This window comes from Seriola aureovittata, chromosome 22, assembly GCF_021018895.1.
Source record: "Seriola aureovittata isolate HTS-2021-v1 ecotype China chromosome 22, ASM2101889v1, whole genome shotgun sequence".
Lineage (NCBI taxonomy): Eukaryota > Metazoa > Chordata > Actinopteri > Carangiformes > Carangidae > Seriola > Seriola aureovittata.
In genome coordinates this window covers 13,124,446-13,148,054 of record NC_079385.1, presented here as the reverse complement: position 1 = coordinate 13,148,054, position 23,609 = coordinate 13,124,446, and the positions used below count along the sequence as shown (strand labels likewise).

Below are 23,609 nucleotides of genomic sequence, written 5' to 3'. Positions count from 1 at the left end.
TGTGGGCAAGAGAGAGACGAGCACGACAACAACAAATCACAACAGTAAAGACAGATTTAATCAATGTTGACACTCTAATGTCAGTCTTTTTAAGAAACATATATATAAAAATTACAAAATGAATATTCACATTTTGATTTTTAACACTTACAACCATACAACAGATCAAGAAACCGCTTTTAAAATACATAAATAAAAGCAACATAAAACACAAAATAATAACATTTTACACAATTATGTACAAAAAGGAGCATCTTATCTTGGGTTGCTGGCTTCATCTCCGGGGTTCAGTGCCTGAGTGTGAACAATATATTATCTTTTAGTGACCAATTGTGCATCTACAGTATCCTCACATCCACAGATCACAACCAAAACCTCTCTTAAGAAAAAAATCTTATTAATCAGCTGTTACATAAGATATAATTCATGTACCTCTCCTCTCCATCCCGCACCAACTCTGGCACTCTTGTCTTGAGGAGAATCGGTTTCTGTTCCCACCACAGCCCCCATACACAAACGGTCTGCATTCCCCTGAGCGAGGGTGGAAGTACCAGAGCAGAATGTACTCTGAGCAGGCCCCCTCTGCCATGGGCTCCAGGCAGCGGTCTGTTGCTGAAACTGCAGGTGAGATGAAAAAAAAAAGAGGTGAGAGGCGAGGTGAAAAAGGTTAAAAAAAAAAAAAAACCTTGAACCTGTCCAACAAATTAAGATGCTACAGATTCATCCCATTTTCCAAAATTTCAGGTGTTGGATGTGTAATACAAATGAGTAACCATCAGCTGAGTTGCTGAATTTTATTGATTCATTGTCATCAATTCTGATGTAAAGTAAAAGTTTAACCGCATGCTTTACCACATTCTCTGTTACACTTCATATCTCCTCTCTCATTTCATATTTTTATCTATAAGCTGCCTCATGAAATCTAACACAGGCAGTCAAACATTCAAGAATTACTTATCATTCTCTCCCACCTTGTGCTCTTAATAATTTCAACGCATTACTCATAGATGAAACATGAAATATCAAGAAAAAACAGACAAAAAATAGGAGTTTTGATATACAGAGCAAGTAAACAAGAGGAAGAAGAGAGGAGGAAGAAAGATAAAAAGAAAATTAGTTGTCTTGGCTACTCACCAGCAGTGTTTGTTCCAAATACCCTTCTTCTCTTTCTCTGTCCCCACTCCACAGTCCCTCCCTCAAGAGAATCTGAAGCCAGAAACAAAACCAATGAGAAATTTTATAGGTTGGTAGATTCAACCATCAAGAACCTAGAACGACCGACACTTAAAAGGTATAACGTGTAACTTTTCCACATTAAAATGTCTAATTAAAAATTAAAATGACCAGACCTATGTTATATATTTTTTTTGAGTTGTGTGCTTACATTAACCCAAATTTTTCCAGCAATTCTCAAACCTAGAGAAATCTGTGATTTTGATCATGTTAATGGTCCGTTTCATTTAGTCGCCTGTCAATGGCGTCATGTCCCATTTGTGCATGTGTCGGCGTTGTGGTTGCCCACCAGAAGTGGTCAAAATTGACATTTCATCCAATTTTAAGCCACGTTATTAAGATACACCTTTTACACCTCGGTCATTTTCAACTATATATTTTAACCAGATGAAGGATTTTAGTCATCAGATGTCTGGATCTTAAGTTATGGAGAGGAGAAAACCTCTGTGGATAATTCGACACTCGGTAAAAAGCAAAAGACAAAGACACTTGCATCAAGGAACTGATCATTTATAGCAAAAGGTTATACAGATAGATTTTATGGAAAATTCTCTGCTCTTCAACGCCCTTAAAACTTTGTACATAGAGACTGGGATGGTGGAAGGAGCGTCAGATTCAGGTTCACCACTACCAGTGACACCTTCCACATTGTTTTCACATTGTTATCTGATATAATGTTATTGTAAAAATATTAGTTACAGCTGCTTTAATCAAACTAACACAGCGTAGCAGCCTAGTTAAGGCAGAGCACTGAAGTCGTGGTTGCATTAGCTGATTAGCATTAACAGCTTCATTCATGCTTCACAGTCACTGGCTCGTTGACCAGTTGTGTGGCTATCAGCTGACAGGTAACATCCAATCGTATTGTAAGTATACATCATGAACATGATACATTCTTGTCACAGCTGTTTTGCTGCAGCTCTTTCCAACATCTCAGTTTCCTCTTTATGTGCTACGTTAGAGACACAGTTAGAGACTAGCTGGTCAACATATTGGAGCATTTAGCAGCTAGAGAGCCAGATATTTCCCTCAGAAGCTAAAAGAGTGTAAATATAACATTTGCCAGGTGGCAAAGCCTCAACTCAAAAAGGAATGATAATGCTGTTCCTTAACTACTGGATGTGTAAATAAGCGATAGGTTTGACATATCAAGTTAAAAGGTGATGATATGTCAATGTCTCCACTGCCCCAAAGTGGCCAAAAATATCGGTTATTGCAGGTTTAAACTCAAGTATATATGAAATATGAAACTCATGAAATGGAGCATTTTGAGCCCTTGACCCTTCTGCTAGGGTATAGGAACTGTTTCTGAAGAAGAAAGATTAGTGGTATAAAGTATGTGCTAAAGGAACACTGGTCATCGATACGACATATTCCCTTCTCAACATGGAGCCAGAGAAGATTAGATGCAGCGCAGAGGCTGCTACAAGTTTAAGTCTCCAAATTAAAGTGTAAATATTGAAATGTGCTTCTGCACATTCATTATTTAGTACACAGAATGATGATTTCTAATGATTGTAATTTATGAATAAACATGCTGACATTGACAATGGGCAATGACAGGCTCACTCTTTGATTCGTTTTCTGGTTGTATTGACCTGAAGCAAAAATTTCAATCATTTGAAATGCAGAAAGATGTTCTTGCCTGGAGGCTGTAGCTCACTAATAAGCTTTGTGGAATATTTTGTGATTTCTTGGCACATGATGACCTTTTGTTTAACTTTCTGGTTGCTTTTGCTTTTGTCTTGATGCCGCTGGCTTCAAAAACAGCAGCACTTCAGGAGATGATAGCCACCGAGCCTCTTGAAAAACACATAATTTGTTGTTTTTACGATTCATGTTTCTTAAAAGTGAAAGCCGCAGTGCATCATGGCATTTAATGGTAAACCCAATGCAAAATAACTTTTTTGCATTACCGCACAGTGTTAATCTATCTCCACAGCATAATTGAAAATTTCATAGTATCAGACTGTGACACTGATCAGTCAGCCCTAAACTACCCTCAAGTACTCACTAGCACTGTGCTCACCAGCACCACCCTTCACTTAGCTTTAAAACAACGCTTTTTACTTTTACATTTTCAAACCACGGCAGGAAAACATGATAGAAGAATGATACTACACTCTGAGGTGTCCCAATGTAAGAAAATAATGGATGAGATGGAGGTGATGGTAGCTGTGACACACATTCTGTCACACACTTGGACCCTGCTAACACTAACGTGTGGTCACATATTAGCATGATTATTAACTTTACCAGTGTGGTTTGGTAGCATCCCTTTTTCTCCGAGGATCACAGGAGCGGGACTGGTCATTTCTTCCATCCTGTCGCCATATTCTTCTTCTTCCTCTTGTTCACCTGCTTCTTCTGCCCCTTCACGAGAGAGCGATATCACTTCATCTTCTCGCTCATTTTTAGAGTCAGTCACCATGGTTGTTCCATCTGGATCCACAGACTTTACCATGAACTTATACTCCAACCCTGTAATGATAAAAACGTTATACACACACATTGACTGACGTGCACGAACATAATTGATGCCATGTCATGTTTTCAAGTTTGAAAAAAAGCAGCCATTTATGTTTGAGATCATAAAATGTTCATTTCACGTGTTTCCAATTGGGCTTTACAGAATTTTATTAATATATTTCACATCGACCGCCGTATTGAAAATGGTATACCTTACTTAATTGTAGAGCTTTTACCTTTTACCACCACTTTCTTAGCACTCAGTTCAAGTGATCAAAACATGTTTTTACCACAATGACATTCACACACAATGCAACAAACAAATATAGTTCCCATATATTGTGGAACTAGACAGGTGGTTTTAACAAGCAAATACTAGTTGTCATGCTCTGAAATCACAGCAGGGAATCAAGGTAAAATACAGTCTGCTGGTGGTTAACTAGAGATGATCTAAAACTGTTCAATGAATCATAATACAAACCATTTTTGATACTAGGACAGCTAAAGAAAACTCTACACGGGCACAGTGGCAATGATACAAAAAGTTATACAAAAGTAGGTAATACAAAAACTAAGTAAAACTATGTTTCTATACATAGCAACAAACCAGGCTTACAGAGAGCTTCACATTAAAAAAAGACAATGAAAAATATTGACTAAATATTTAAATCAAAGACAAGCAAAATGGCAACAAATCAACAAAAGAAAGCATCAATAGTTTGCTTTTCACTAAGAATACGTTTTGAGATGAGATTTATATAATCTAGGAGCCAGGACAGCAAAAGATAGATTACCACAAATCTTGAACTTTGAGCAAGGCACAACCAAGAGCCGTTATTGTGATAACTTGAGAGGCCAAGTGGACCCGTGGGGGTTCTGCAACTCACTCATATAATGAGCCTTTTGCACAGTTGACATTTTGTCAAAGTAGCAAAAGCACAGGTGTAACTATTAACATTAACATTGGCTCTGTTCTATTCAAGTGTCCCATTAAACAAACGGTAACGGTTTGACAGAGGACCACGAGCCTGAAGCAGCTAAATGGATCATTAACTTTATTACTTATACCTGAGATTTTCCTACTGTGACCTGTCAAAATGTATTCTGATGAAAAAAAAAAAAAAAAAAAACGCAGAAAGGTTGGATTATCCTTTAACTGTATTGAGTGTGGATTCTTGGTGAGGCATCCCACTTAATGGCAGTCTCGTGTTTGTGAATGGCTCTACTGTTGCTGGCACCATGGTGCGTGTTCCTCTGAGAGAACATAACAGATGGCACAACACACACGGGTGCCATGCTGCTGCCACAGGAGCTCCACAACAAACAACCACACAAGCACCCACGCACACACACACACACACACACACACACAAACACACACACACACACACACACACACACACACACACAATATGTAGGCCCACCTAGAGGCACATTTATGCATTCTTGGATAAATGCACAGAAAAGTACAATCACACATACTGTAGGGGGTTTCAAAATGCACAAGTGCATAACATAACACCCCCAAACCCACACACTAAAACACACTCACACACACTTACCACATTTTTCTGCCACTTCTTGAGTGACTAGCTCCTTCACTTCTTCAGCCTTGACACAGAGAAACACAAGGCTCAATGACATCTCATTCACTTTGACACATTCATTTTGACAACTCTATATGTTTTTTTTCACTATGTTTTAAATATGTGTGTGTGTGCGTTATTGTGTTTGTTTGTGTGTGATAAACACTTACTGAGAGTCCAGGATCTCCTTTCTCCCCCTTTGCTCCTCCAGCCCCCACTATACCCTATATAAAAGAACACATTTACACATTCACATTTAAATGTCTTGTACACGTGTGGTACATCCACACATGAGGAGAATTTACTTATTTTGGCGAATTAGACATCTTCTTGGGACTGTGTGGATATGTACAGACTGTGTTTTTAGTCACCCTTTTTACCCCTTGTTTTTACCCCTTGGTGGATTTAATGTTAGTGTGTAAATAGCCGTTAGTATCAGCAACAACATATCCCACAAGTCCTAGCCAGGAGTACTTACATACTAACAGAATAATTGTTTTATGTTCTTTTTCTAGTGGAAATGAAGCTCGCTTTTTGTACTGTAAGTGTGCATGCGGATGTGTGTTTAGAGAGCTGAATGGTGATATGACTCTCACACTGTCTCCTCTTTGTCCTGGTGTCCCGGGTGCTCCCCTCTGACACCGCTTCGATCTGCCTCTTCTTCCCTTCTCCCCCTGTTTGTCCAAAATCGAAGTGCACACAGAGTAAACACATTCTGAGTTTTGAAACTCTTTCGACAAGAAGAAAATCCATAGCAGTACATCTCATCGCTCACTTAAACAGTATGAAAGACAGACCAATTAGGTACATCCTTCTATTAGAGGTTTCCATGCTCCCTGTCAACACTGAGAGTCTGGTAATTGTGGCTGAAAGGAGCTAATTGAGTAAGATATTACTTGAAAGCTGCAGACGAAAATAAACCTCTTTGTATGTGTGCGTGTGTGTGTTTTAATTAAGGACATGTCTCGGCTGTATCCACTGCTGCAGTATACAGAGCACATGCTGCCACTCAGACACAGACGTGGTGATGACTGTAATCAAGCTCAGCTCATCCTTTTGTTCTCTGTGTTCTGTCACATTTTCACTCTTCTTTTCCTGTAAGCTGGATTTTTTTAAACACAAAAATGGATTTGTGAGAAAGAGAGTGAGTGACAGATATACTTAATTAGTTTGAACAGCTACATATGTACAGGTGTGTGTTCTACCCCATCAAAGGTCTGTCAATTTAATGGACTGAGTGTGTTGTGATTTCTTATTAAAGACTAATGATGAATCCTAAAAGCAGATTGATTTCAAGACCCTAATACCACAAGTAATTTGTAGGTATGACCCACAGGAGAAATACTTTACCTTATATAGTAGCTTCTGATTTTAGTGTTGCCATACCTTAGTGTTAGTTAAACAAGTATCTATATTGTGACTTCACCATTCAGTTAAAGACAGTGGTAATTAGGCTTGTTCTTGAATGGGTATACTTAACTAAAGTGCTGAGTCATACCTTGACTGTGCACCAGCCAGTGACAAAGTTTGTGGTTGCTAGTAACACATTATTGTGTGGTAACAACTAACTGTATCACAAGAAAACAAAATATGACTTAATAATGAGAGTATTATTTTCAACCACCCCCTCCAATGTAAAATACTGTTTACATGAATTAAATCATGAATGAAGTGTAGTCACAATAATGTTTTGTCACTGCAGCAGAAACATGAGTCAGTATATTATATCTTCAATACACTGAGGGAGCAGGCATACTGAACCTTAGGCCCAGTGTTCCCACGGGGACCTGGTAGTCCTGGTGGTCCCTCATCTCCGTCCCTTCCTAGACTCCCTGCTGACCCCTTAAAGCCTGGGAATCCTGGGAAACCTGCTGCACCCTGAATGAAACAAGAATATTAACACACCGTGGTTCATTTGTGTGCAGGAGAAGATATAAACACATTGTAAAGAATACACGCAAAAGTACTTTTTCATGGGAATGAAAAATATAACAAAATATGACTGTGACAAGCACATAATCAGTGGTTATTAGTTGGATAATGAATAGTGAAATAGGTGTTAATTTACTCACCTTTTCCCCTTTCACTCCTGGATCACCATCAACACCATTCATCCCTCCAACCCCCTTGTCACCCTAAAATTTCACATCATGAAAAATACAAATAAAAAGAAAATACCAACTTTGTATGTATTTGGGAGAAAGAACAATACGAGCACATCTGAATGTTTACCTTGCGCCCTGTGAGTCCATTCAGTCCAGGTATACCAGGGGTGCCAGGGAACCCCATATCTCCCTGTTTTGTAAAGACCCCATGTTAACCATGTGACACACACAGAGTTATATAGATTACTGGGATTTCTTCAGGTGACATTGTTAGATAACACTCTTTCACTCTTTTTTTCTCTAGTCAGAATCTAATTAAGGCCTAACCTTTTCTCCATCCAGGCCTGGACTCCCTATGCGTCCAGGTAAACCTCTGAAACCCTAGAAAAGCAGGTAACAATGTTGAACGTGATTAAACAAGGAAAGAACCGAAACTCAAGTGGGGTGAAAAAACAATCAGTGGGACAACTGTGACTAATAATAAGTTTACACCTTCTCTCCTTTCTCCCCTTCGTCTCCTGGTAAGCCTGGTTCCCCTGCATCACCCTGTGAAAAAATATAACAAACAACAATGAATGAAATGATGTTGAATCTTTAAAAAGTATAAAGTTCACGGTTGGTTATATAATGTTTTTCAGTGTACCTGATCACCCTTTTGGCCTTGCAGTCCTATATCTCCTTTATCTCCTTTAGTCCCATCCACTCCATGATCCCCGTTGCGACCCTTAAATCACACCACATGCTTATTATGAAGTTAATACTGAATTTTGTTGTATTTCAAAGATAAGTGAATGTTTGTCTGTTCTACCATCACTCCGTTGAGTCCTGACTCCCCTGGATCTCCCTGTAGTAGAGAGGGCATTTTCACACACAGTACCATAATAATAAAACATTGGACGGTTAAACTAATGTTGCTGATATTCAAATGACACCTTACTTACCTTCTGGCCTACAGGTCCTCGTGCTCCAAACCGTCCCAATGCACCCTTGGTACCTGCATCACCCTTTAAGCCCTTAAAAAACAGTTTAAAACACTCTCCATATTAATGATTTATTGTGGTTTAGGTGACAAATTCAGACTCCTTTATTATAGATTTAATTATCAGGCAAGCTGATAATTGTCTACAAGACTTAACCATGTCTGGCATTACATAGCAGTGGAGGTGCCCTCAAGCCTCCTACTGAATCATTATCATCATATCAGGCTCTAATTGTCTTGTCGGAAACATTCTTCTTTTCAAATGCTTACATTAGGTTTTATTACCTTGACTCCAGGAGGACCATCCTCGCCCTTTTCTCCTTTGTCGCCATCAAAACCTGGTGGGCCGCGCTCACCCTGAAACAAAACATCTTATTAATTCTTCACAGGTCTTATTTATGTGTTTACTTTGTGTGTTTTAGATGTATTTGAATATTTGTAGTTTATTAAGTATTTATCCCTAATTCCACATGTAGCCTCTGATTGTTTTAGCTTCGTCATTAAGAGTGTTTTTCTTCCTTCTCTTATTTATTGTGTGTGTATTTGTTGACTTGAGTGCTATTGTCCTTGTAGGGACAGATAAAGTTGGATTGAACTGTACTGAATTGACACCAGATGGCAAAGACTGTCATGTCACTTTGACTTGAATGTAAATTTATTACACAATAGGATACATGACTATAACCTCAGGAGGATCTCACCGCCTCTCCTTTGGAGCCCTTGAATCCACGGGGTCCTTGGATTTGAAGTACACTCCCCTGCAGGAAGGAATTTAATGGTGAATTCATGGTGCAACAGAACGTAATCTGCAACAAATAATACAGTAATCAATGTGGTGTCACATAGATATACTTATAGAGCTGTGAATAGTGTACTTCTTGTATTATGCACAATATGTCTTGTCAGCAAACACACCCCATGTGAAGCCCTGGTGTAATTTGCTCAGTCAGCTGTAATGAATCAGTGCAAAGGCTAAATACTTTCTGATTTTCCTATAGAGCGACATAAGAAGCATCATACCCTTTCTCCCCTGACTCCAGGTAGCCCACGGTCTCCCTGAAAAGAAACATGATTCTTCAAAGGACTTTCCCAACATGATTATTTCAATTGTTTCAACACAAACACAGATTACTTCCACCTTTGATAACATGTCACGAAAAGTTGTTGTAGACAACGTGGCCAGAGTTTAGTGGCATTGGATGGGAATGAGTGTGATGAATAAATCACATAGCGTCACCTCAGTTGTGCCACTTCTATAGAGAGGAAACAAACAAACATGAGGGCAGACTGACTGACAACTGACATCACTCCTATCAACGCAACCTGAACTCGCTGGCACTTCAAAATGAATGAGAAATTGCTATCTTATAAATGAAAGGAGCATCTAGTCATTCAAATGTCAATGCTGACCTCACTGTTGACACAAACAGCCATGACAGTGAGTCATGTTTACATAAATATTATGAATATATAGGCAGATAAGGTCAAGAAGTTCATTGATGTTCCGGCATCTCAGAAATCACAGTGTTTTCATGCTTTTTGTGAACTGTGGTGAAGAGATTTTACAGGAATCTGCAGCGTAAATAGAAAAACATGAAGTTTCAGTGCTTTGGGTGAACACACTTTGGAGATGAAAGAGGTCAGAAAACAGCTAGAATGGTTAAAAGTACATGTGTTGTCTGGTTCATCAGATAGGTTCAATTTCAACACGGTGACATTCGGGTCTGATATATATATATATATCTGATGATATGAGTCCAAATATCTATCTTCTCTCCTCCCTGCAGTGCTTGGCGGTTGTTAGATGGTGTAATATTCTGGAAACATTTTGTTGACACAACATTATTTTCCAGAGGATCAAGATATTCCTTGCGATATGGCAGCAATTTCAATTTATTCCACTTCCCACAGAGGTGCTCACATCTCAGTTTATCAGAGCGCCTGTGGGATGAGGTCTGAACAGGGTGTTTGCATCAAGTACTATACTGGGTACAACATTCCTCTGGACATCAAATTCAGTCATTTTAATAACTAACAAAGTCGTATTTGCTCAAATTTAGAGACTCAAATTTGCAAATATTGTTGAAAGAAAGGACATAACAACAAAAAATAAACATAACTGAATTTCAGTATTAATGTTTTCACCGGTTCAACATAACTATGACAAATTGTGAAATTACAGCTCACCTTTTCACCTTTGCTGCCATGCAAACCTTTTGGACCCTAGTAAAAAAAAGTAAAAGAAAAAGATTTTGTCTCCTAGCGTACATGAGCAAGAATCTAATGATCTTAAAATACATTTTATATTGAGTTGCATGGTTTTGAAAAAAAGTTGTTTACTATATGCCCAGGAACTCCTTTAACACCTGGAGTGCCTTTGTCACCCTAAAGGAAAAGAAATATTTTTAGTTTTGTACACAATCCACCAACATCAGTAAACGACAGTAAATATATTTAAAGTTTTAAAAGGTAGACCAGTGAGATTAGACTTGATTGCATTAGGTTAGCACAGGGGAAAAAACAAATATAATCAGTGACACACTTCAAATTAGGAGACATTGTAATTGTCCGAGCAGATATTTCATAATCCTAAACTGTCAGGGAGTGTGTGCTGATTTCCATTGAAAAAGCTGAAATGAAGAATTTCCTGCTTAATCTAAACATAGACTAAACCTGGTCAAAATGTTGTTCACCATCACTGGTGAAGTATTGGAGTAATGAGCTCACCCTTCTGCCTGAGAAGCCAGCCAAACCCCTGGCACCAGGCTCTCCCGGAATACTGTCACCCTGTTGAAAACGAGAGAGACAAAATAAAGAGTTCATACAGTAATGATGAACTTTTTTTCTCTTAACAGATCAAAGTGAAAATAACAGTGTGCTGCTGTTACAAACCTAAAACTAAGTTCTCATGACATTATGTTGAATTCACAAATCAAACTTTAAAAGTAAGTGCTATTCAAATATAATATATGCAGTATTTGTACCTTTTCTCCTTTTACTCCAGGTACACCCGGAGGACCCTGAATTAGAGAAATGAAGTGGTAACAAAAGAAAATATCATTAACCATCATTTCCAGCTCGTAAACAATCAGATATGATTGTTAAATGATAACTTAAAACCAACTACAACAAACTCCACACATGATACTGTGTGTATTAGATTAAAAGAGCTATTTGTAAGTTTTTCTATTGCTACATAGCCACAGTTAGCATTAAGAGCTGTTTTCCTACCAGTCTAGAACAAACATTGTGAGTTCAGCATCAAACTTTATTCTTTTATATATCATGGCCTCTTGTCTTGTAAACGCAAACAGTGGCAAACAAGATCATGCAGATCGTTTATATTTTCTTACATGAGATCCTGGTGCTCCTCGAGGTCCAGGAGCTCCAGGTGATCCATTCTTCCCCCTTTTACCCCGGTCACCCTGCATCAACACACAAAATATCTTATGTCTCTTTTAAATGCAGTGGCACAACCTCCTCTGTTTCACTTGTTTTTACTCGAGCTAAATGATGTACCTCTCTGCCTGGTTCCCCTGTGTCTCCTGCGGGACCCCTAAGGCCTGCGGAACCTTGGATGCCTGAATTACCACGGATACCCTGGATGCCCTGAGCACCTGGAGGCCCTGGCTCACCTGGTTCACCCTGAGGTAAAACAGAGAGAGAGAGAGAGAAAGATAGGGCAAATGAAATGTAATGTAAATTAAATCTAATTAAAGGTCACTTGTTTCATGTAACATTATTATTCAGCTCTTCTATTACTTTTAAATATTTGCTTTCAAATAAAGTCCTTTTTTCTTTATCAAATTAAAAGCTCAAACTAAACTTTAAATGAGCGAGTGATTCACTGAGCCAATTAAATTCCCTAAATTAAAACCATGATGAGAAACAAAGTCAATCAAAGTGAATGTGATGGAAAAGAGTGAGGATTAATTGATTCAGTGGGGATGTTGTAAATAAGCATCTGCTTGTATTTTTTTATTTATTTATTTTTTACTTTTCAGGCATGAGGAAGGAGGGACATTTCACCTTCTGTCCTGGAGGACCAGCTTGGCCTTCTGGCCCTCTGTGGCCGATACCTGGCTCTCCCTAAACGCACAGAACAAACATGTTTGCACAATGTTTCACTGTCATCCCTTTAGATAAAAAGCTCACAGCCCCAAACTAAAAGATTCATATAGATCACAGTGAACAGGGTATTTACCTTTTGTCCTTTCTCACCAATTTCACCCTGAAAAGTGTGGCCAAAAATAGCACATATCAGTTAGAAAGTTGGAATCTTTTTTTCAAGCTCCAAAACAAACAAACAAACACAGAGGAATTTGAAGAAAGAAAAAAAAAAGACACAGAAGAATGAGCAGACTCGTCAGCATGTTTAACAAGGGGAATTATTAATGTCTGCTTTAATCTACTGTCTCACAGTCGACCAGAAATAGAGCAGAGGGGACATCAAAGGCCTGGACTCAACTGTCTTTACTGACAGGCGAGACGAGAGAGAAGCTCTCCCCGAGCTCTGATGTCATTTGCTGATGCAATGTGGGTAGGCGGGGAGAGCAGCGATGATATTTTTATGAACCAGTGGCACATTTCGTGTGGCGACTGTCATTGTGGCTCTGTGATCTTGGGATGATGATAATAATGATTTTAATCAGTGTAATGAGTGGGATGATATCAGCAGCTCCTCACAATGGAGGGATACATTTTCACACAAAAGGATCGCTGCACACAAAGAATAACTCTCTCACCTTTAGTGGAGTGCAGCCATGCAGACAGTTGTGATTTTATGTGGCCAGGTTTTAGTTCCTTGAGATTTCTGTGCCCAGCCCAAAGTAAATGTAATTTATGTATAAAGTAGTCCCAATGAAAAGGGTGGTGGGATATTCAGAGTAATGGGAATGAGAGTAATGTTTAACTTAGCAGCAATTTGATGTTGTCTTTGGCTTTACATGAGTTTTGTTTTAACGTTTGAAACATCTTCAGTCACCTTTCGTCCTGGTTTTCCATTCTCCCCTTGTTGTCCCTGTTGCATAAGAAATGTATTGTAAGTAAACAACTTTAAATAATTAAACTGGACATTTATTTTGTCTACTTAAGATCATGACGTTACTTTGTACTCTTACCTTTAGGAAAAAATACTCTGGAGGGTATGGATATGGCTGTCCATTTTCTTCATCATAACCCCCCTCTCTCCTCCTCTCCATCTCCATCCTCCTCCTCTCCCATTCCTCCCTCTCCCTCTCAATGTCTCTCTCCTCCCCCGTCTCTGTCCTCTCCCTCTCCAGCTCCTTCTCCCTCTCCATGTTATCTCTCTCCATCTCCAGCTTGGCCTCTCTCTCCCTCTCCATTTTCTTTCTCTCCAGCTCCACCTCGGCCTCCCTCTCCCTCTCCAGCTCCTCTTGCTCTCTCTCCATCTCCAGCCTCTCCCTCTCTCTCTCTCTCTCCAGGTGCTCCTCCTCCTCCTCTTCCCTCTCTCCATCGACGTCCTCCTCGGCATCCCAGTCATAGTCTCCGCTCCTCTCCTCCTCATAGACTGGATCAGGGACTGTTTCTGTAAATCCATCTGGCTCTACTCCTTTCTTTTTTGCCATTTCCCACTGTTCAACTTCTTCAGCTTCAGTCAGTTCATCCCCTCCGCCCTGTATTTCTCTATGAATCTCTCTTTCTGTCTCTCTGTACGTTTGTCTTTCTCTTCTTTCTTGCCTCTCCCTCCTGGTTTGTGATTGAAGATAAGGGTTTTCCTGCTTCTTCTAGAAAAACAGTTTTTTTCTAAGTTGCACCATATGAATTTGGATTTATGCTAATTTATTTGTACTTTATTTGAATTGTTTATTGTACTGTAGACTTACATTGAAGCTGTTGTAACCTTGAGCTCCAGAGGACAGATGCTGAAATTAAAAGAAAGAGCGTCATCTTATAAGTGGTTCACAGTAACCATGAAACTGTATTTGCATATTGTATTTGATGAATGCAGTTTTAATTTTTAAAGACTGGAAATATCTGGTGGAAAAAATTACTTTTTCTGCCTCTGTGAACCGATTTCTTCCTCCAGGGGCACCTGGCATGAACACCTAAAATATAAAAATGGTTACTGCTGCCATTTTTATACTATCAATCTGTCTTCTACAAAACCAGCAGACACTTACCATGGATTCAGGCCAGGGGGCGCCTCTTCTCACCCTGACTTGAGATCGAGGCACCTGTCCAGTGCCCCAAAACATTCATGAGCATATTTAGCGCTACAGTTGTGATGCTTTCTATCAAACAGTTGTGATAATGTGTGTGGTTTGATGTGTATGACGGTAAAAAATATAAGAAAAAAAAGACACACACTTGCTTAGACAGTTATTTTAACATTTTTTTACTTAAGGATACATGCACAGAGAGGTTAAACACAGACAATTCAATGAAAAATTTCACCAGTGAAAAGTGTTTGATCTGGCTACAAAACTGCTTATATTCTGAGTAATATCACTGGTATTCAAAGTATTTGTGGTGAAGAAAACAGAATATTTTTCAACACGTTTCAATAAATAGTATTTCAGTACAATTTGACACTAGGAAACGTGTATTGAAATTGCAGGCACATGTTCGAGAAAGCTTATTTGTTACAGAGAAATATTTGTCTTAATAAATAAATTAGTTGTAGACAAGGCGAGTGAAGTAAAGGCTACACTGGTGTTTACACTGAACAAACTGAAGAACAATCACAACAATCTCAACGTGAGGACACAATGTTCAGATCTTAACAGTGGTGCCTGGTTTTTCTATAAAGCTCCACCACATGAATTTTTGTTATGGCCATGGCTTTAGGTGAGTGACATCGTCGCTGATGAGTCGTTGATCAGGTTCACGGCTCCTCACCAGCAATACAGTTCACAGTCTATTCACACTCTCCGTGTAGTGTGTGCTTTCTTATGAATGCTTAACACTCTATAGTCACAGTCTCTTGGGAATTAAGAGATGTCCTGTTTAAAAAAATGAGAGAGATAGAAAGTATTAAAAGTAACCTCTCCTGAGTTACTTAATAGTTCACTCACAATCTAGTATGTCTTCTCATTCCCATTCAGACAAGCCTTAGAGAAATCATGCTCAAAGCATGCTGCTCAAAAATACTGTCCTGTCTCATGCTTCAGCAATGTCTATGTATTATACAAAAATGTGTAAAAAAAAAAAAAAAAAAAGTATTTTTCCATTCCCATTGTATTTGCATTAGTATTAATCAAACACATTTTTGCACTGGTGAAATTTTCATAGGAAGTAGAAAGAAGAAAAAGGTCTTGAAATGTGATGCCAAGTGCTTATTCTATATCAATTAAAACATGGTATATTTGTGGAATACTGAAGCGCATCCTTCATTTTCTTCAAGCACTTATCCATCTCTTTCAGGCCTCTTTGTTAAGTGTCAATAAAAGAGCTTTGCATTCCAAGGCATGCAAGATATCAGCCTGCACGATTTAAAAATCTACAACTCTACCTTGTCTGGTTCCTCTGTTGAGATGGGAGGCATGGGCAGCAACACTTCATCCTGGTCATGACAATAAAGGGAATATAAGCTTGTTACAGTGAAAATAACCACTTCAAAAGTTAAGCACCATATTGAGTAAAAATCTATATGTAACATTTGCAGTAAGCACCCTCCAATACCGTTTCTATATCCTCCATTGGTTGAGACAGTGGCACTGTGGTAATCAAGACAGCCTAATGGGAGAAAAATCAAAAGCAGAGGGTTAAAAAATATGTATGTACTTCTAAACCCATCTACAGTATCTATGTGCAAATAACTGCAAGCTGGCTTGTTTATTTAACCTTTAAGTTCCCTTTTGTAGAGCATACTCATTTGATATCCCGAGATACCTGTATTTCGGCCTGTATGGACATCTCTACTACAGCTGCTATGGGCATTCATGGACAATTATTTATTATTGTTTTATTATTTTCTTTTCTTGTATGTTGACAGGTTTATTAGGGTGAGGGGTTTTTACTTGTTTTGTTGTTTCTTGGTTGTGTTCTTGCATGTCCTCTTTCAAAATTTCAAAATAAATTTAAAAAATTGACAAGACTTCTGTTCAAACTGATATAAACTGCTGATCACTAAAGTAACCGATGACTAACTGAATACTTGGATTTTTGAGTTTCAGATTAATTTCAGCATGACAAATACTGTACAGTGTACATCGAGTGTACTTTCACCTGTGCATCTGTGTCTCTGCCTGAGAAGGACGTCGAAGGACGACTGGAGGTATCTGCCGATGTTTCTAACTGGACAGAGCTGTGTGTGGGTAATTGTTCCTCCTACACAGATAAAAAAAAAACATAAATATGTTATTATTCCGCAGGAACATCAGAGCAGTGCATGACTGAGCTCAGCTGTCTCTTCCCCATATCTATCAGAGTACAGTCTTGCAACAGTGAATGAGTTTTTGTTATTATCTGGGCTACAGAATTATTGATGCTCACCTTTTTATCCACTGGATGAGGGAATTCATGTGTTTGGACTTCAAGCTGCATATGATAAAAACATGGAACACATTTTACATTAAAAATGAATCACAACATTTATACCCAATCCAGCTGAAACAGATGAGGACATGCTGTTTGAAGCAGTAGAAGAAGAAGTTTACCTGTCTGATGTTTCTGCTCTCCCGCAAGACTGGCGGGTCATCCGTGGAAAGTTCTTCCTGTTTCGTAAAAAAAAAAAAAAAAAAAATTATAATTTCATCCCAACTTTTAAAAGCTCACAACCCACAGCAGATGATGCGCAAAGCAGATGCAGTGGGCTGTAAAGACAAACTAATCATTCTGAATAATGAATTTAGGTAGTGGGTGTGTCATTAATCAACTCTCTCCAATGTTTTACGTGGGCACTGATATATTTCAGTCCCAAGAGACGCTGCTATTAAAAAAAAAAAAAATAATTTGATTATGAGTTTGACAGCACTATTAACAAGGCACCCACAAAGACAAGGCTCCAAATCTGTAACAACCCCACGTCATCAATCATCATTTTAAATTGAGGTTTCCCACAGTGCATCCACTTAGTCATGCACTGCAGCAGCTGCCTACCTCGTATTCATAACTGTATTCTTCACTGTTATAAAACTCCTCTCCTTCTTCTTCATCCCCTCCTTCTTCTTCTTGCTTGTCCTCGTCACTTGTCTTTACATAAAGAAGAAAAGGCAATAATTATAGGAAGATACTGTGACAGATGATCATTTGTCATTTGTGTGAATGACTGGATGACAACAATGCCAAGCGATTACAAAGCGACCCATTCATCAAATTTATCTGAACTGTTATCAATACAATGAGAAGCACGTGGACAATAAGACAAACGCATGCTTTTAGTTTTTCTTGCCACACCATGTACACAGTAACTGGTTAATTCTGTTTGTTATATTTTTAAAATGTTAATTTATTGTAGTTATTTTTATAAAACATTTTAGTACTAAAGCAGTTATTGAAATAATGTTATGTTAATGTTAATGTCATGTTAGCGATAGCCAGTGTTAGAGCCTGTGTTTAAGTTCTGCCGGGTGAGGAGGCTGTGTTAGTTGTTAGGTTTGTTTGTTTAGTTGGGGGCAAAAGTGACGTTAAGTTTCCGGGTTTAGTTCGACCCTTTCAAGGACATTTACCAGGCGGTGTCTCTGCCTCTTATGTCGTCCTTTATTTCCTTTGCCCTGGTTAAGAAGTTCACAGTCAGAGAGAAAAAAACATAAAGGTTTCCCATGCTTCAAAAGTCGTTGATGTATGAAAATATGAGTTTATACTGTAAGTTTAAGATGATATTTAAGAGGGGAATTAGGGAAGTAGTTAATTAATACCAAAAATTAACGCAGCACTTTTAAATAAAAATGTTTAGAAACCCTTAGTGTTAAAGTAAAAAAAAAGAAAAGAAAAAAAACTTTTGACCTATTTGTATTTATAGGACCACACCAGCAGTTTTGCATGTTTCAGCTCATTTATCACAAATCAGATATATATTATATTACAATTGATCATTTTTGGGAATTTCATAAATTGAATAGATTCTAATATATCCACTTTATATATATAGCCACTTTTTGCTGGACACACTTTAATATAAAGCACACTGAGTTTTCCCATAATAAAATGAGCTACATAAATCAAATGACCCTGCCTAGTCATCCAGGCAGCCATTGATTTTGGCTCATGGCAGTATTTATCGTTTTTTTTCATGTTTTATGAAATTGTTATTATCATGTGATATGTAAAGAACAAATAGTCCAATTGATGAAGAAGAAATTAAATTAAAAATCAGTTACAGGGACTTGTTTGAGATAAGATAATCCATCACATTTTGTTGCCTTGAGTTGTGTTCCCAAAACTCCACCTAGTGCATCTATGAATGCCCCAAAAATCAAGAGTCGACTGGTTACTGAAACTTTTTTTGCAAGAAACATTAAAACCATTAAAATCTGCATCTTCCCCACTACAATGTTACTGTTTGTTTGACAACAAAATATGAGTGCTCCAACAACTGTGACAACAGAGGGTGTTGTTTGCTGTACAGATTGTAAAATGACACTGGGCAATATAAATAAACCTGACTTGACTTGTCAGCTCCTGCACCCATCTGCATTACCAAGCAACAATACCCTAAAACAAAGAAATACAAAACTGAAGCTTTAACAAAGTAAGGCCACAAAATGTTCTCTCTTATCCATGTCAAGCAAGTTTCAAGTCTCTGTAAGTTTGATACTGTAGTGGCATGAACTGTGTGAGCTAAAACATTAAATACTAACATGGTCCTTTAATAATATAAATGCAAGTTATCAAAGGCAATCAATTATACATGTTAAAGTGACCCCAAGAGTATTTCATATTTCATGTTATATCTAAAACAATACTCATGCTTGTCTTCGATCAGCCAGGGGTAAACCAAGTTATTGATGAGATGACCACGGTGGCTTTACCTTCCCACGTTCCCTGTTCTTTTTTTTTTGTCCTGTGTTCTTCTTCAGAGAGTCCTCCTGAGTGAGGAGAAGTGTCTCCTCCACGGTTTCAGGTAACTCTGAAACCGTCTGACATCCACAGGTTAATAAGTTTATTGACATTTGTATTTTAAAAATAAACTCAACAAAGATTGACCACACAAACTCTTTGTGATACTTTAACGTTTTGTCAAGTTTCTAATACTTCTATTTAGCCCCCAAATTGCAACTTCCTTAGAATTAGAGCTCGCCAGTTTGTGGCTGCACTTTTTGGATCATGATTAGGGCTGTCATGATATCAGATTTTCACTACATGATTATTCTGGCCAAAAGAATTCACAACAACGATCATATCACAATATCTACAGAAAATTTTAAGAAAAAAAAAAATGCTATAAGTCAAATTCATCTGTTTTGTCTCTTTTTTGGCAAATGAATTAGACTCAAATACGAGTGTAGAGAGGTGGAGAGAGTCTGTAACCATACCTGTACAAAAGCGAACAAAAAGAACAACTACACTTAATGGATAGTTAACACTTAAAGGCCTAACATCTGCCACCATATGTATATTTTTAACACAACAACAACATTTAATTCTTTAAATATCCTGATTACCATCAATACTGGTGTATTGCAACACCCCTAATCATGATCCTCTGTTGTGCAGCCCATTGATCACAGTTAAAGACTATTTTTGTCTCTTTTCATGTCAGAGGTAGAGTCAGAGGATAAATTAAAGAGATAAAGAGAAAATGATCATGCGTATCATGGAAAGATGTTATCAGTAGTGTAAAACACTTTGATATCCCGCTGTGTTCACATTTAAAAGCTGACAGTTATGAATCTATACAATTCAGTGTAAATCAGAGTGATGAGATTTTAAAGATGGCATACTTTAATGTAAAATATCCTTACCTCCTGGGCCGATGTATAATTGAAAGTAGAACTGAATACAGTCAGATTCATTTTTAGTGAAGGCACTTCATCACTGTCTCCATCTATGATCTTCTTCCCTGTGGATCCCTTCAACTTGGTGTCAGTCGTGTCGAGCTCCTGCTCTCCATTCAGTGTGGTGATGGTCCATAAAGTAGGACCCTCTGCAGTTTCATTTGAAGGCTCCTTCATATCAAAAGACAGAATTAGTTGGCGAGAGACAAAGCACCATTTTGGACCCGTAGCATTCACTTTAGGTAAAAGCATATCAGTGGGTGAGAATCAGTGTTTAATGTGAAGGAAAGAAAGAAACCCACACAAAAATCTAACACCTCATATAGTAAGCAGATGATACAATGGAGTGTTGATGTAATTAGATTGGAGATTTCTGGCACAGCTTCACCTACATCTGTGCTACATGGAGAAGACAGATAGTCAAAACAACATTGCTCCAACATTTGTAGTAAAAAACAAATACTTTATTGTGAACATTTCAAGATGTGCCCTTCATCAGGGTCATCACAAAACACACACATATAAGCCAATGGGGTATTCACACATAGACAGGTTTGGTATATGACACCAGGTCTGTCATCCATTAATTGTTTTTCTTTTATATTTATCTTGTCTAAATGTTCTCGTTAATGCATGATGACCCCGATGAAGGTGGTCCCATGGTAAAGTTATTCTTAAGTGTTTCTGGATGGCTAGTGAAATTTGATAAGAACGGGCAACACTTCCTCCTCTCCTGGAAAATGTATTTACAAGTAAATTACACCTGCACTGAGCCTTCAGGGCTTTTTAAAGCAAATCTTTTTCTCCTGGTGCAGACTTGTTAGTTTCAGGGATTTCCTAAAAGTATCCTGACTCAAGAACAGGATTTGGCAGATTGCTGAACTACAAAATGGACACACAAATTACAGCCGATTCAAGAAAATCCTTGAAACTGGTTGATTTACCTTAAAACAGGTTTAGTTTTTCTTGTTCTACAGGCAGATTTTTCCCCCTTTTTTTTTTTTCAAAATAAGAATTTTAAGAATTAACATAGACATTCTACCGTTACTCACAACTGACAGTGATTCTGGAAAATGGCCATCTAAATCTGGGTCTTCAGTGGTGTCTAGCTCTGACAGTGGCTGGCTGGTGAGGTCAAATTTCACTGAAGTCTGTTGGGATGACAAAAGCAATTTTAGTTCTGACAGCATGTGTTTCTGAAGCGTGGAGACAGTAAGACAACATCTAAACCTTCTGAACATGTCAAAAAGCAGGTACAGTCTTGTTTTACTATATACAGTGCATGGACTTGCCATTTATTATTTATAAACTCTCACACATGCATTTTTTTTTTTTTAGGATACGCACTGTGTACTTAGGGATGACGTTGGATGTGTGACTCTCTGTGTTTTCTTTTGTTTTCTTGGAGGTGCCGAGCACATGAAGCAGCTCCTCTATTCCATCCTGCAGCAGCCTGTCAATCAAAGCCTTCAGCAAAGGCAGCTGAGAAAAAAGATTTTATTTAGAACATCAACTATTATGAATTCTGTCAACCTCAAAATGTATTCAGTGTCACGCTCAGAGCTCACCCTTATGCCGTAGGCTTCAAACAATATTTCAATGTCCTAAAGAAGAGGGAAAATATTTTGCTCAAAAACTTAACAATGCAAAATGAGAACATGTATCCCAGTGGAGGAATGACTACAGCATGTATTCACCTTCGTCTCAATAGATTTTCCAGGGGCTCCAGCATCACCCTACGATAACAAGAACGTAAATATGGTGGAAAATTTACATTTCAATATACATTTGTTTTTGAGGGATAACACAGATCAGCACTACCTTATCTCCTTTTAGGCCTCGTTCTCCTTTATCACCCTACAAAAAAAAAAAAAAAAGACAAATGAGCTACAAATTCTTTTTTTTTTTTAATTTATTTATTTTTTTGATCTTGCTCTGCTTTAGTATAAACCCCATTACCATCTTACCTTCATCCCTGGTGAACCCTAAACACACAGAAACAAGGCGTTGGAACATATATCTACAATGCATGACATATCTGTTGGCAGGTAATGGCACAACACATTGCAGCCCACAACAAATCATCATCACTGAATGATGACTCAGATGCCATGCAGGCGAAATATGAATTATGCCGCAGCTGAAATGATGTGCCATTATTCATGAGCTATAAATATGTAGAAACATGTGGAGAGTGAGCATCAAACTCACAGTAGCCCCTGGAGGACCCATTGGGATCGGAAATGCTTGTCGGAGTTCATCAATGGTGGCGCCCTGTGAACGGAACCGTGTAAAAATCAGTAAACTGCCAGGCAGCTGGACCTGTGTTTGATGTTTTTCTGATTCACCACAAAACAGAAATGAGCCACGGCTTTAATAATAACAATAGGTACAACCCTGGCTAAATCTACTGTTATGCTTTTGATAGAGATAAGAAACCTGCTCCCATGTTTATTAAGTGAACAGGAAATGCAAGTGATTGTTTTTACCTCTGAAGTGACAAGCACTTGCCTACCGGGCAACCCTGGAGGTCCAGGTTCCCCCTTACTACCATCTTTACCCTATGGAAAAAAAACAGTCAAAGTTGCATCTTCAATTCTCACAAGACTTTTTTTAATTCTCAAAACCACTTACATTTGCACCTGCGTCTCCCTTGTCCCCCTGGAGTTGAGAGAGAAAGTTAATATGTGTACTCAAACATGTGTATAACAAGTGTGTTAGTTGGTTGCAATAATATTAGGGACCTTTTGGCCATCGTCTCCTCTTGGTCCCGTTTCTCCCTGTGAAACAAAAATACATATTCGATATCAATCATTTACCTAAGAATATTTAAAATGTCAGTCAAAACAAGATGCCCATTAAGCAGTAACCCAGCTGTTGTCACACGGTATAGTGCTGTAACTGTTCGATGAAAATATTCCTCACATCTTTTCCAGCCAGGCCCCTCTTCCCGTCAATACCAGGTTTCCCCTGTAGAGCAGAGGAATTAAAAAAAACAAAACAATCACTACAGATACTTTTTCATATTGATCATTATGGTGGAAAAACAGGCTCATGCTAATTACATGCCTGAAACAACAATACATTATGTTATATTGGGTTGAATGTTGACTCCAGCACTGACTGTCAACATTAGAAACATATGAAGGATGGGTAAGTAATTTCTGAGCCACAGGCACCATGATTCACAATGATACTCACTGGAGTTCCCGGTAAGCCAGGCATTCCTGCAATGCCAACCCGTCCTTGGTCTCCTTTTTCTCCCCTCTGCTCACATGCACACATATGTGCACAAACACGTACAAAAACACATTCGGCATTTTTAACCTCTTCACCA

General features: G+C 38.3%; 1 protein-coding gene across 5 annotated transcripts in view; it reads right to left on the bottom strand.

The window, feature by feature from the left end:
* Nucleotides 1-36: 36 nt before the first annotated feature.
* The window catches only part of col7a1l (collagen type VII alpha 1-like), a 55,347-nt gene continuing 31,774 nt past the window's right edge, over nucleotides 37-23,609 (bottom strand). The window contains exons 58-109 of one of the 5 annotated variants that reach the window (XM_056367947.1): nucleotides 23,474-23,539; nucleotides 23,198-23,242; nucleotides 23,017-23,052; nucleotides 22,907-22,933; nucleotides 22,762-22,833; nucleotides 22,484-22,546; nucleotides 22,240-22,257; nucleotides 22,094-22,129; nucleotides 21,970-22,008; nucleotides 21,841-21,876; nucleotides 21,620-21,754; nucleotides 21,325-21,423; nucleotides 20,240-20,443; nucleotides 19,307-19,414; nucleotides 18,005-18,049; nucleotides 17,436-17,528; nucleotides 16,994-17,050; nucleotides 16,830-16,874; nucleotides 16,563-16,664; nucleotides 16,017-16,070; nucleotides 15,847-15,897; nucleotides 14,516-14,569; nucleotides 14,387-14,440; nucleotides 14,219-14,257; nucleotides 13,493-14,119; nucleotides 13,357-13,392; nucleotides 12,577-12,603; nucleotides 12,402-12,461; nucleotides 11,892-12,017; nucleotides 11,726-11,797; nucleotides 11,357-11,392; nucleotides 11,100-11,159; nucleotides 10,713-10,757; nucleotides 10,560-10,595; nucleotides 9,393-9,428; nucleotides 9,074-9,130; nucleotides 8,658-8,729; nucleotides 8,335-8,406; nucleotides 8,202-8,237; nucleotides 8,037-8,117; nucleotides 7,886-7,939; nucleotides 7,721-7,774; nucleotides 7,521-7,583; nucleotides 7,361-7,423; nucleotides 7,050-7,166; nucleotides 5,885-5,962; nucleotides 5,459-5,512; nucleotides 5,265-5,313; nucleotides 3,490-3,714; nucleotides 1,135-1,206; nucleotides 433-618; nucleotides 37-294 (exon numbers count right to left, since the gene is read on the bottom strand). In XM_056367947.1, coding sequence (XP_056223922.1) covers nucleotides 275-294; nucleotides 433-618; nucleotides 1,135-1,206; nucleotides 3,490-3,714; nucleotides 5,265-5,313; nucleotides 5,459-5,512; nucleotides 5,885-5,962; nucleotides 7,050-7,166; nucleotides 7,361-7,423; nucleotides 7,521-7,583; nucleotides 7,721-7,774; nucleotides 7,886-7,939; nucleotides 8,037-8,117; nucleotides 8,202-8,237; nucleotides 8,335-8,406; nucleotides 8,658-8,729; nucleotides 9,074-9,130; nucleotides 9,393-9,428; nucleotides 10,560-10,595; nucleotides 10,713-10,757; nucleotides 11,100-11,159; nucleotides 11,357-11,392; nucleotides 11,726-11,797; nucleotides 11,892-12,017; nucleotides 12,402-12,461; nucleotides 12,577-12,603; nucleotides 13,357-13,392; nucleotides 13,493-14,119; nucleotides 14,219-14,257; nucleotides 14,387-14,440; nucleotides 14,516-14,569; nucleotides 15,847-15,897; nucleotides 16,017-16,070; nucleotides 16,563-16,664; nucleotides 16,830-16,874; nucleotides 16,994-17,050; nucleotides 17,436-17,528; nucleotides 18,005-18,049; nucleotides 19,307-19,414; nucleotides 20,240-20,443; nucleotides 21,325-21,423; nucleotides 21,620-21,754; nucleotides 21,841-21,876; nucleotides 21,970-22,008; nucleotides 22,094-22,129; nucleotides 22,240-22,257; nucleotides 22,484-22,546; nucleotides 22,762-22,833; nucleotides 22,907-22,933; nucleotides 23,017-23,052; nucleotides 23,198-23,242; nucleotides 23,474-23,539 — 4,092 coding nt within the window. In that variant the 3' untranslated portion in view covers nucleotides 37-274. Of the gene's footprint in view, nucleotides 295-432; nucleotides 619-1,134; nucleotides 1,207-3,489; nucleotides 3,715-5,264; nucleotides 5,314-5,458; nucleotides 5,513-5,884; nucleotides 5,963-7,049; nucleotides 7,167-7,360; nucleotides 7,424-7,520; nucleotides 7,584-7,720; nucleotides 7,775-7,885; nucleotides 7,940-8,036; nucleotides 8,118-8,201; nucleotides 8,238-8,334; nucleotides 8,407-8,657; nucleotides 8,730-9,073; nucleotides 9,131-9,392; nucleotides 9,429-9,496; nucleotides 9,626-10,559; nucleotides 10,596-10,712; nucleotides 10,758-11,099; nucleotides 11,160-11,356; nucleotides 11,393-11,725; nucleotides 11,798-11,891; nucleotides 12,018-12,401; nucleotides 12,462-12,576; nucleotides 12,604-13,356; nucleotides 13,393-13,492; nucleotides 14,120-14,218; nucleotides 14,258-14,386; nucleotides 14,441-14,515; nucleotides 14,570-15,846; nucleotides 15,898-16,016; nucleotides 16,071-16,562; nucleotides 16,665-16,829; nucleotides 16,875-16,993; nucleotides 17,051-17,435; nucleotides 17,529-18,004; nucleotides 18,050-19,306; nucleotides 19,415-20,239; nucleotides 20,444-21,324; nucleotides 21,424-21,619; nucleotides 21,755-21,840; nucleotides 21,877-21,969; nucleotides 22,009-22,093; nucleotides 22,130-22,239; nucleotides 22,258-22,483; nucleotides 22,547-22,761; nucleotides 22,834-22,906; nucleotides 22,934-23,016; nucleotides 23,053-23,197; nucleotides 23,243-23,473; nucleotides 23,540-23,609 lie in introns of those variants that run through there. The other 4 variants (XM_056367949.1, XM_056367950.1, XM_056367948.1 and 1 more) reach the window with 4 other exon arrangements.